The sequence below is a fragment of the Xiphophorus maculatus genome, chromosome 10 (assembly GCF_002775205.1).
Source record: "Xiphophorus maculatus strain JP 163 A chromosome 10, X_maculatus-5.0-male, whole genome shotgun sequence".
In the NCBI taxonomy this organism is placed as follows: domain Eukaryota; kingdom Metazoa; phylum Chordata; class Actinopteri; order Cyprinodontiformes; family Poeciliidae; genus Xiphophorus; species Xiphophorus maculatus.
Window position 1 is genome coordinate 24,727,713 of NC_036452.1, and position 12,577 is coordinate 24,740,289.

The window sequence follows — 12,577 nt, forward strand, 5'->3', positions numbered from 1 at the left end:
TTGGTCAGTAAAAGAGAAACAAACAATGTTGGAACAGAGGGTCAATCACTTGTTTTACACAGGGTCATGTAGGTTTGGATTTTTTCCCTTAATTTTAAAAACCTTCATTTAAAAATTGTACTTTGTGTTTTCTTGTGTTATCTGACTAATACTTAAATTGGTTTACTGTTCTAAAACACTGAAGTGAGTCAAACATGCAAAAAAAAAAAAGAAATCAAAAAGGGTGCAGACACGTTTCCACTCCACTGTATGTCCTGTACACATGAGCTACATGTTTCAGTCCCCGTGTCAAGACACTCCTGAACCAGAGACAACATTAGAAGCATCTTATCTGGGCGAAGGAGAAATAAAAATCAATTACTCCGCAGTCCAAAAGCCTTTTCTTGGCCATTGAACTTGGAAATCAAGGGAGGGGACCAGAATGCAGCTGAAGTTTTCAGTCAGTCGTGCTTTGCTGGTTCTGGTCCACTGGGTTTCCAAAGTCAATGCAGCGTCAACCAGGAGAATCTAGAGCTCTTCACGCTTCCTCTGCTGACCAGCTGGATGGAGACACTAATTTCATAAACACCATGGTGTTTCTTTGTTCAGAGTTTACAAGCAGTATCACTTCTGTGGTTTTTACTGGTGTTTGTCTTGCATCATGACTGGAAAATGAATGTAAAGAAGTTTCTGTTGTCCAAAAGCTCTGTGATTTATCAGCGCTGGAAGACTCACAGGTCTGTTCCGTTCTTTTAGTGTTCTGGATTTGAATGCATTTGAGAGGCAGAACAAAGCAGAGGGGCTGGGCATGGTGACAGAGGAGGGATCAGGTAAGCACTCCTGTGTTTACACAACAATGACTGTTTGGGGTTATAAACCAACAGAAGTCATCTTTACAGATTTTCCTTTTCCCCATCTGGTAATAAATTGAATGATTTTTGAATTCTGATATAAAATGTCCTGTCCGTTCCAGGGACAGACAGGAAAATGTCCATTTAGCTCTTCCCATATGAAACAGCCTGGCTTGTTTTCCTGTTTCCACCACCTTGATGCCGTGATGCAGATGAACATACTCATTATCACTTTCCTATGCAGTTCATAAAATTTATTTTCCTTGTCAAACCACCTTATTTTTGAATTTGATAATTGTGATGAATTTGACACATCATTTTTCTTTCAAGCCTTCTGCTGCTTTTGGACGAATGAATGAATATGTTAATATCTTTATCATGTAGAATTGTCTGGATAAACCTTAAGAATTGCCTATTGTATCAAGAAATTATCAAATTTAAATATCAAAATTCTAATCATTTTAAGCATGTGAACAACATCATGGATGTTGTACTAAGAATTTGTAACACTGCTTTATGAAGCACAGCAACATCTTTCCCCCTTACATGAACAAGCAACAAGAATCTATTTTTAAGATTTTCCAGTTTTAGTCACGTTATAAAAGTGAAGCAATTATAGTTTTACTTCTACATGGTGTTTTCAGATAGAAGTTCCTAGAAAAAGGACAAATGTTTTCTATTCTAATAGCATGAACAAGATTAATTGTTCATATGTTCATTTTGTCATTGTGCTCATCAGATTATTTTGAATTAAAATGAATCATTTCAGTAAAGAATCTACAGCAGAAACATTCGGAACAGTTCTTTCAATTTTGTTCGTAAGAATTAATCTGAATTCCTAACATACATTTATGTTTTATGCATTCAGCTGTAAGTTTTCCATTTATTTCTCTGTGTTTTAAGATTCTTTCTACATCAGGATGGAACTTGCCTTTACATAGATTGTTACTGACTGACATTTCCACAGAATGTAGAACTCTATCTGCATCAGTGCTTTGCCAATCCCAAATAATTTTCTCATGTTTTAATTCCTGTTTTAATGTTCCTGTTCCCCCTTTCATCTGCTTTCAGGCTGTGGGTTGTATAACTTGAGCAGGAAGCAAAGATTGGAAATGACTTTAAAGTGAATTAAATTCAGTGCACATACTCATTATTGTGTGGCAATTCAATTGATCTTTATTTATTTTTTTTTTTTTTTGTTTTTACTTTAATTTTATGAGTCCAGATCCTTTTCAGTTTTTGCAATACTTCTATTTTTAAGGAAGTAGGTTTGTATAACAAAGTTTTGACCAGGAAGTTTCCGACCTGCAGTGAATACCTTAAAGCATCTTCACCTTGAAAGTCAGCTGTCTTGTTCAAGCTGGGCAGAGTGGGGCCAACACAACATCTTCTAACATCTCTAATTGTTATTTGAATGATGGTTAGGTACAGAGGTTTAGGTTTCCGTGACCCTAAAACACAGAACATTTTGGCCACATTAGGACAGAGGAGGTATCCAACAAAAAGATAAAGCAGTGTGAAAAATGCAATATAAAAATAGTTTCTATTCAAGTTTTTTTAAATTAAATTTTCTGGATATTTTTTATATTTTTTTATTTTGCAGCAGGTGTTTCGAATGGGATGATGATTGTTTTGGACCATTTCCCACTTTGGCCAGTAGACAATCAGACTTTTATGGAACTAACCCTGTAATGCAAATGCAGCACTGGCTGAAGGTTTTCTAAGACTGTTTCTATGACGATATGTGAGACCAGAGTTTTAACATGACAGAAATCTTACTGCCCACTGTTTGATGTGTTTCCATCCAGAACAGCCTGGATTCCTTCTTTACTAAAAAAATCAAGGACTCAGCAGCTGCTGTCACAATGATTCTTATTGGCCTAAACAGAGTTAGGCCTGAAAGTGTTCATTCCCCTGGCAGATTTAGATTTGGGATTATTTCCATTTAACCAAGAGGTTTTCTTTTTTATATTTGCTAGCAACTTTTTAACATCTCAACCAACCATCTTGTGTGATGAGATCAAAGTCTTTTGGTTGGAAGGCATTGTTGCTCTCACCCTCATTTTTAGCTCCTATGAGGTTTATTATATTACTACCAGTCAGAAGAAACATGTCGGTCAGTCCTTCAAATGATGAGCAGGAATGATGCCGACACCATGTTGGCCTTTTTAAAAGCACTTCTTCTAAACATTTTGTAATCAAGTCCTGTCACATGTATTGGTATATATGTGTGTGTTGTAAACATTGTTGTTGGGTGTGTTTTTTAAAACAAGTTTAATAAAATTATTAGCAGTAGGAGAATTAATAGTGAAATATTTATTCAGTTTTAGAATAAAATAAAAATTGATTTTTCTGAATTTTTGGTCTGTAGGGGAAGATCACAAAGTTTTCTTATCTATCTTGCTGCCTTTATGCGATATTCTGTATTTGTTCTTAATTTACTAATTTATACGGTTAGATGCCATAAGACAATCCTTGATGTTTCTAACTTTTTTAAAGGTGGATTTTGCACTGTTTAAAGAATTTTTGAAATGTCCTTGCAGTTTTATCTTTTTAGACAAAGAACCCACGGTTTACTGGAACTAACTTTGCTTTTAACATTGCTGCCAAATTACACAGTAAGAGCAGACAGATATCCACTGTTGATAGTTATAAATTCAACTCTCAAACGATTTCAAATTAATAATCTACCATTAACCAAGGGTGTAATCAAGGATGCTTTCCAAGAGATCCTAAATAAAACAGGAACCATGTTTTTTTATTTGAACTCTCATGCTTTGCACATTTTAATTGACCAAACAAAAACACGCAATTTTTCAAAGTTCTTTTCCCTATATGTAAGCTTTGTTTCTTTATTTGTGTCTTACTTTCTTTCTCTCTCTTTTTTCCCTCTGTTTTCCTTTTCTCATTTTTGTTTACTGCACTTTCCTCCCTACCTCAGTCATCACTCATGAGCGTGGTAATTATGCCTTCTGCCATTTTCTTGTGTGTTGGTTGGTCTTTCTCTCTCCTTCACCCTGGCTGGTTTGGTTGTGTCAGTTCTGTCCAGGTCCTGAGTGCAGACATCTGTGTTTCCAGTTACTTTTTGCCTGACTGTCACCATCCCAATCCCTCTGTTGTTAGTTCCTCACAGTTTACTCCTGGGCTGGTTTTACTCTTGCTTTTTTTAAAACGGCAAATAAACACCAAATTCTTCAATAAAATTTTCAAATCTGGACATGGAACAAGTGGTGGAAGCGTTGGCATCTCGCCATAGCCCCCTCAGGATCTGCACAGTATCTGGCACATTTTGAAAACAACTAATACGAGTACTGAACCTGTCCCACCCACATTTACCACCTACTTCCTCTCAGTCCTCCAGTCAACCTTGAATCAGTTGGTTGTTTTGTCTTAGTAAGGAAGATGGTTATTGTGCTGTTGTTTGTTGTGAAGTGAACAGTCCCTTTTGTGTTCTCAGCCTCTCAGTCATTTTCTGACTCACTCACTTGGGCTGCAATGAAACACATCTGAGCGAGTTTAAACATCCATCACAGATTAGTTAAAGCTGCAGTTTACCGTGCCACCAATATTCACATCCTGATGTTCTTCAGCTACATGAGTGTTTGAGGGATGTTTCTCTTTTGGTGAATGCATCACTCTGAATGTTAAAAACATTTTTTATCAAAAAAATCTCTCATAGCAACAACATACCCTTAGTGCTAGATAGCATAAATAAGAGCAACAAACATTTTTAAAAAACAGTGCAAAACTCTTCTGTTTTTTATAGGGTTTTAAAAACAATTTAGATTTGCAAACTACAGTGCAGTAAAAAGTATTTGCCCCTGTACAGATTGCTTGTTTTGTTGCACTGAGATATTTCAGACCTGATTACTGCCAGACCTGCACAATGCAGAAATCACCTCAACAGAACCTGTCAAGCAACACGAGTTGGACTAAAAAATGTAAAAAGGAACACATGGTGTCTCTGTCGGAAACAGACTCATTGATATTATATTGGGCTGGAAAGAAGAACTACCCATTTCCAAAGCTTTGGGATGATTTGGCCAGTCACTAAAACTTCTAGAGTACAACAACGGCCTTTTCATGAGGTAACACAGAACAAAACATCTAAAGCTCTGCAGGCCTCAGGTGATGCCAGTGTTGATGATTGAGATGTGGCAAATATGGCCTCCATCAGAGAGTGAGTGATGGGGAGCTGCTTTGGGAAAGTCATCCAAAAATGTGAAAGAGAATGTCTACTGATCAGTTCTTGACCTTCACCTAAAGTACACTTTGGTTATACAGCAGAAGGATGAAGCAAAGCACAGCATCAAGTTCACCTTTTACTGGCTCAAATAAATAAAGTGCATGTTTTGTAGTGTCATCGTCAAATCCGGACTTAAATTTAGCCTAGATATTTCAGCTTCTGGAGTCGTATTTTCTTTACAATATGTTAGAAATGCTCTATGACAAAATCTGTGAATAAGCAAGTTTTTCTCAAATTGGAGTTGCAGAAAACTGTTTGCAGTTGGAGCAATTATTTTTTTCCATAGGTCAAGGTTGCTTTGGATAGCTTTTTTTCTTTTGATGAATGAAATCATTACTTAAAAACTGGAATTTATCTCAAACATAAAAGATACAAAAAAGGCAGAAATGCACTATATCGCCAAACCTATTTGCTCACCTGCCTTGACTCGCATATGAGCTTAATCACATCCCGTTCCTAATCCATAGGGTTCAATATGACGTTGGTCCAACTTTGTAGCTAGAACAGTTTCAACTCTTCTGTCAAGGCTGTTCTCAAGCTTTAGGAGTGTGTTTAGGGGGATTTTTGGCCGTTCTTCCAGAAGCGCATTTGTAAGGTCAGATACTGATGTTGGACGAGAAGGTCTGACTCTCAGTCTTCAGTCTAATTCATCCCAAAGGTGTTCTATCAGGTTGAGATCAACCCAATAGACCTCGACCTGACAGAGGTCAGGACTCTGTGCAGTCCAGTCAGGTTCATCCACACCAGACTCTCCATCCATGTCTTCTGGACCTTACTTTGTGCTCTGGTTCACAGTCATGTTGGAAGATAAAGGGGTCAGCTCCAAACTGTTCCCACAAAGTTGGGATCATGGAAATGTCCAAAATGTCTTGGTATGTTGAAGCACTCAGAGTTCCTTTCACTGGAACTAAGGAGCCAAGCCCAGTTGCTGAAAAATAATCCCACACCATAATCTTCCCTCCACCAAACTTTACACTTGGCACAATGCAGTCAGACAAGTACCGTTGTCTTGGCAACCTACAAACCCAGACTTGTTCTCCCTCTGGCAATCTGATGGACACGCCTCCACTGCTCTAGAGTCCAGAGGCGACGTTCTTTGCACCACTTCATTCGACGTTTTGTATTGCTCCATCAGTTTATGTTCCCCACCACTTCGTGGCTGAGTTGCTGTCGTTCCCAAACACTTCCATTTTCTTAGAATATGAGTCTCACAGTTGACTGTGGAACATTTAGGAGCGAGGAAATGTCACCACTGGATTTGTTGCACAGGTGGCATCCTGTCAGTCCCACACTGGAATTCACTGAACTCCTGAGAGCGAGCCATTCTTTCACATGTTTGTATAAACAGTCTGCATGCCGAGGTGCTTCAGTTTATACACCTGTGGCCATGGAAGAGATTGGAACACCTGATTGTGAGCATTTGGATGGGTGAGCAAATAGTTTTGGGAATATAGTATATGTAAGTAAATACTTTGCCTTAGTACAGTAGATGAATGAGTTGATGTCCACTCAAAGGCTTTTTAGAGGTTGTAGATTTTGCTACTGTTGAGCTTTGCAGCTTTGTGCTCCACAGGAACCTGCATGTCTTCTAACCATTGTTGTTAATAGGCTGACAAAATGAGCCATTCCAGACTGAAATGGGTTAGGACAGCCCAAAATGGTCTACACAATAAAATGTGTTTTATCTAATTTAGGGGCTGTAAAATGTTTACATTTTATTTTATCAACTCTAAACCAAAGTCAGTAGTTGCAGCCCTTCTCATCTATCATCTGCCACCTTTCATCCATTTTAAGAAGTCAAATGTTTCTTCCTCCCCATCTCTAATGGGGACCTCAGAGCGGCTGATTGTGGCCACACTGTTTCCAAGAGGAGATTGGACTCTGGCTTTTCTACTTTGTTGTTTTTGATGGCTAAGCTGTTTGCTGTAGTCTGTATTTGCTGTTTGTTTGTGAAATGATTCATTTGAAAGTTTTTCTGCAAAAAAATAACCTATTCTGACCACATGCATTTCTTTTCCATTCCTTTTCAAGCCTTGCTCAAGATTTTTCCTGATTAGATAACGACTGATTTAAAAAAAGGTTAATGTAATATGTTGTGTATATGTTTAGATTGCTTAAGTTATTGTTTAAAGAACTTTTTTTTTTAGTTGTTGGTGTATGAAACACTTTTAAAGCACCTGTGAAATAAGACCTTTTTTAAAGAATAAAGTAAACAATTTTACTCTGAACAATGCAAACTCTCCATCTGGTTTAATATTGTTTGGAATAAGACCGAAAGTACAAAATATTCTCACTAAGTGCTTCAAGCCAATTTAAAGAATAACACACAAATTGAAATGACTTAAATCTTCTTTAAGTCCATATAATTTACCCAGGTTGAATACCAGTCAATTCAAAGTAAATATCTGTAATAATCTGACTATGAAGAGGCTTAAATTTGACCCACTGCACCTCCCAGTCTGTCCAGGATGCTCCGCCCCCCGATTAATAATATATATAACAGTTGGAATATGGACATGCATAAGGTCCTGCCTCTACATTCCCACATTCAACCATAATTGGTCAATGCAGAGTACTTGTCACCACTTGCAGCAAGCAGCCTGGCATCCTCACAACTCATCACATTGTGTTGATCTCTGGTCCATGTCTCCCTGGTGATCATCCAGGAACAAGAATGTGATGGTGAGAAATTTATCATAATCTTATAGGGATCATTATGCAGTGTGACCTCAATTCTGCATTGCCATTTTTCCCGTCTCCAAAACCAGTATAGGTATAAGTCAGAGACCGCACATTCTCCAGTAAAGACCCCATTATGTCTGTAAACCACCATTTTATATGAGATGAATGAACCTATAGAAGCAGCTGCTGCAGTAATACCTGCATCGTCCTTTGTGTGACCTCATCACTCTCATATTGTTGTGGTGAGTATTGTAGTCCACACAGTGTTTCACCTAACTGAGTATTGTAGGTTCTGTTCAGACAAATGTTCTGTCTGAAACTATGGACTCTGACTGAGGGTGCATTCAGACCAGTCCTGTTTGGTCCACTTTAGTCCACCACCGCTTTCGTCCAACACCAGTCTGTCTGTCCAGAAGGTCCAGTTTGTTTGGGAGGTGTGAATGTATTCAAACTTTGATGCAGACCAAAGAACTGAACTCTGTTTCGCCTACAAACCAGTTCAGTTCAGTTGAAATAAACTTGAGTTCAGTTGGAATGCTTATGTAAACGCTAAGCAGACCAGAGACCACCCCAAAAGCAGGAAGTGGACTACAGTGCAGGGCATTCTGGGTAAATACAACCTTAACAAATGTGCTTGTCTAGTGCCAGAAGGAGAAATGTGCTAGAAAAATGTGAGTAAACATTTCTCTATGTTGTTCATCTGAAACAGCTACCCATGTTTTTCAATAGGCTCATATTTGATAACACTTTTTTTCAGTCTTAAGGATTTCAAGGTGTAATCTATAGCCTCCATCCACAGCCCTCCCCCTTCCAGTCCCAACATACAGCATGTGACATCCTGGTAGGACTGCTCTATGCATAAACAAGTGGAATCTGTTCGTTTGCCAGAGAACACTTTCAGTCCTGTTCCAGACTGATTCTCTCCTCTAGGCCAGTTCTGTTTCTGGTCACTTTGTATGAATGTGTTCTGTTAATGTTTCTGTTCATGTTTTGTTTTATCACATGGTCTCTGGTCTTTCACCCTTTCTTTGCCCATTTCATGGCTTAGAGCAGTATTTTTACACAGTCAGAGTAGCCAGCTTCATTTTCCTCAGTGGTTTATAGAATCTACAAGCAGTGAACTTCAAACTCTTTCAACCAAATGATAAAAACCAGTCAAAGTCCCAATCTGACTGTAAAATGCTGCACTATATAGACTACACTTGAGTTTTGTGCCAAGTGCTTGGCTGCCCACCTTTAATCCAACAGTGTGTCTGTGTGTTTGTGTTAGATAAGAATGGAGTATCATTGACACTAGTAAAGAAAGCACTGGTGATATCCTTACATTAGCATCTCTCTTTTAACATATCCTCACTCTCCATCTTCCTGTCTGTCCTGTTGTTTCTCACGTTGTCTGCTCCTGTTGTCCTTTCTCTGATTTCTGTGTGTGTCTGTGTATATGAATGTGTGTGTGCTTTTATGTTTGCTCCTGCTTGTGTTGTTGAAATGTTTGTGCATACACTTGTCTGTGATTGTGCTTATGTGTGCCTGCATGTGTGCGTGCCTGGGTGTGTGGGTGCGTGTGTGCGTGTGTTTGTTTCTTGTCTTTGGCCAGGTGAGAAGGTCATGCAGGATGATGAGTTCACCTGTGACCTTTTCCGCTTCCTTCAGCTGCTTTGCGAAGGACACAACTCAGGTACTAAGCTCTCTTATTGGTTATTAATTTATAGAGAAACGTGAAGCAGGCTGTGAATTAAGCTCCATGGCTCTGACTTACAATACAAATAATACAAAGTGGTTCTGTTTTGTTAAAATTAGGTCTTTTTTTCTAGCTTAGAAGGGAGGAAGATAAATCTGATCTATCAATCAATTGATTCTTATATGAAAAGTATTCACCCTCTTGGATGTTTCACTCTTTTTTTTTTTTTGCTTTTATAAATCAATCACAATCACTTGGCTTTTTTTGGAACAATTTACAAAAAAATTTAAAGTGAAAGCTATGTTTCTACAAAATAATGACAATTAAATAAAAATTATTTAAATAAATAAAGTGAATGCATAACTATTCACCCCCTTCAAGTCAGTATTTGGTATTTTCACCTCCGGCTCCCTTCGCAGGGAGTGTGTGTGTTTTGGTCTCAGTCAGGCTGCTCTTCTGAATGTTGCAGTTTTCCTCCATTATTCCTGCTAAACTGTTCCAGCTCTCTCAGGTGGTCTGGTCTTTGACTGGGCCACTTCTGAACATCCACCTTGGTGTCTTTAGACCATTTGTGTGCATCTTCAGCTGGACGTGTCGGCTCATCGTCCAGTTGGAGAATAAATGGTCTCTGAAGCCGGTGATTGGTAAAAGCAATAACGTTTAAAACATCCAGGGGGGTGAAAACCTTTAATAGACTCTGTATGAAGCATCTGAAACATCTTGTTCTGCTTTTTCTCTTTCAACTTTATATATTCTTGCTTTTGCTTCATCTTGTTTCAGATTTCCAGAACTACTTGAGGACACAAACTGGGAACAATACAACCGTCAACATCATCATCTCTACTGTTGACTACTTACTCAGAGTCCAGGTTAGTTTTTTCTCTTCACAGCAAAATGACAAAAATCCAATTTTACTCTGAAGCAGATTTCCTCATAGAAGCTTGAAAGAAAAAAAAACCCTGTTGGTTATATGGACACTGTGACATCCTTCATATTTTGCCAACAAACAATCCTAAGTAACCAGTTTCATACAAAGCAGTTAATTTGATTGAAAAAAAATCTTTTGGAACAAGTTGATCAGTTAGTAACAGAATGACAAAAATAAATGATTTTTTGGCTGAAGACTCCAAAAGTAAACTGCTGAATAATGCAGACATGGCATAGAAGGAATTATCCTAATCTATAATTTGCATTTGGTTGTTTGTTTATTCAGTAAAATTCCAAGCTTGTAATTTTACTGAAAAAACTTTAATTTCCCATTCTTCCTCCTCAGGAGTCTATCAGTGACTTTTACTGGTATTATTCTGGGAAGGATGTTATTGACGAGCAGGGCCAGAGGAATTTCTCCAAGGCAATCAATGTGGCCAAACAGGTGTTCAACACGCTTACAGAGTATATCCAGGTAAGAGAATTCAGCAGATAGAAAGAAAGTTCTTCATTTCTACTAAAAATCCCTTTATTTTAAAAATAGCTACTAACAAGTTCCACGAGGCGGATAACCAGTCTTCCCTTAATCAGATCCAAAACTGAACTTCTCCTGTATGTTGCGGTACATGTATTCCTAATGAAAAGCTTCTTATCTTCCCCTCACGTCATGCAGTGTCATTTATTGTTTTCTTGTTTGAAAAAATAGTTTTGCATCATTGTTTGTGCAGGGTGACACATCGCCCTGTACAGTGAAACTGACTGAGTTTGTTTTTGTAGGGACCGTGCACAGGCAACCAACAGAGTTTGGCACACAGTCGCTTGTGGGATGCTGTGGTTGGCTTCCTGCATGTCTTTGCTCACATGCAGATGAAATTATCTCAGGTTTGTGGAAAACAACTTGGGTAGAAACTGACAGGTCTCACAAAGTCACCCATTTCATGTTTTGGTTAGTTATTAGTTAATTGAGTAGATTGAAAGTCTGCATTTCTTTGCTGTGCATGTGTGAGATTAAGCATTTAAATAACAATTTGTACCTTCTTTTAATTAGACTAGTATAAGTGGGTAAATACTGGTTCCAGACTGATCAAACATGGTTCCTTCTCTTTCCTCTCAGGACTCCAGTCAGATTGAGTTACTGAAAGAGCTGATGGATCTGCAGAAAGACATGGTGGTTATGTTGCTCTCTATGCTAGAAGGTATAGTTATGTTCATAGCAAATGTATGATTTATTGTAGATTGATCAATTAATTAAGTTTATTTGTATAGCACATTTCAGTAGCAAGGCAGGTCAAAGTAAAAACACAAAAATACAAAGTCATAGAACACACAGTCAACAATTGAAGCATTACATTTTGTCAAGTACCATCATCAGAATGTTGGTTAATGTTTCATGTCTGATGTTTCAAAAGCTAAACAGGTGGGTTTTTAGTCTAGATCTATGTTATAGATAGAAACAGCAGAAGCATACATTAGTTGTGTTGAGGTAAGCTGTGTCTACTAATGGTTGTTAAATCCTGTCTAAAAATATTCACTGTCACCCCCACAGGTAATGTAGTAAATGGGACAATTGGCAAACAAATGGTTGATATGTTGGTGGAATCGTCCAACAACGTGGAGATGATCCTCAAGTTCTTTGACATGTTCCTGAAACTGAAAGACCTGACCTCCTCTGATGGTTTCAAGGAGTACGACCCCGATGGAAAAGGCAAAACGCTCTGAATACTTTTTGTGTTGAACAAGTTATTAATGAGCCCTAATGAGAAATGTGCTGGTTTGACATTTTTTGCATAGGGTATTTTGCATGGTGGAAATAGTTTGTGATTAACAAATGTATGAACCTACAGGTGTCATCTCCAAAAGGGATTTCCATAAAGCCATGGAGAGCCACAAACACTACACCCAGTCTGAAACAGACTTCCTCCTCTCCTGTGCTGAGACTGATGAGAATGAACTTCTGGACTATGAGGAGTTTGTGATGCGTTTTCATGAACCAGCCAAGGTGAGTCAGAACACAGAGCAGTGGATGTACATTGAAAAAATGTTTCTTTGAACCAACTTAAAAAACATACTCTGATATGATTTGACTGAAAATCATATCAGAATTATAGCTTGAGCAAAACTATTAAAATTAGCTGTAACAAATTAGAATAATAGTTGGTGTTTTTTAAGTTGGTTCAAAGAAACATTTTTTCCAACACATTTACAGTTGACAGA

The 12,577-nt window shown here is 38.1% G+C and overlaps 1 protein-coding gene across 7 annotated transcripts in view; it reads left to right on the forward strand.

The window, feature by feature from the left end:
• The window catches only part of ryr2 (ryanodine receptor 2), a 144,379-nt gene that overhangs the window by 113,160 nt on the left and 18,642 nt on the right, over positions 1 to 12,577 (forward strand). For 4 of the 7 annotated variants that reach the window (XM_023340674.1, XM_023340675.1, XM_014473078.2 and 1 more), the window contains 9 exons: positions 736 to 809; positions 3,772 to 3,789; positions 9,353 to 9,433; positions 10,217 to 10,305; positions 10,710 to 10,838; positions 11,141 to 11,245; positions 11,478 to 11,559; positions 11,910 to 12,068; positions 12,208 to 12,362. In XM_023340674.1, coding sequence (XP_023196442.1) covers positions 736 to 809; positions 3,772 to 3,789; positions 9,353 to 9,433; positions 10,217 to 10,305; positions 10,710 to 10,838; positions 11,141 to 11,245; positions 11,478 to 11,559; positions 11,910 to 12,068; positions 12,208 to 12,362 — 892 coding nt within the window. The remainder of the gene's footprint in view (positions 1 to 735; positions 810 to 3,771; positions 3,790 to 9,352; positions 9,434 to 10,216; positions 10,306 to 10,709; positions 10,839 to 11,140; positions 11,246 to 11,477; positions 11,560 to 11,909; positions 12,069 to 12,207; positions 12,363 to 12,577) is intronic. The other 3 variants (XM_023340676.1, XM_023340677.1, XM_023340678.1) reach the window with 1 other exon arrangement.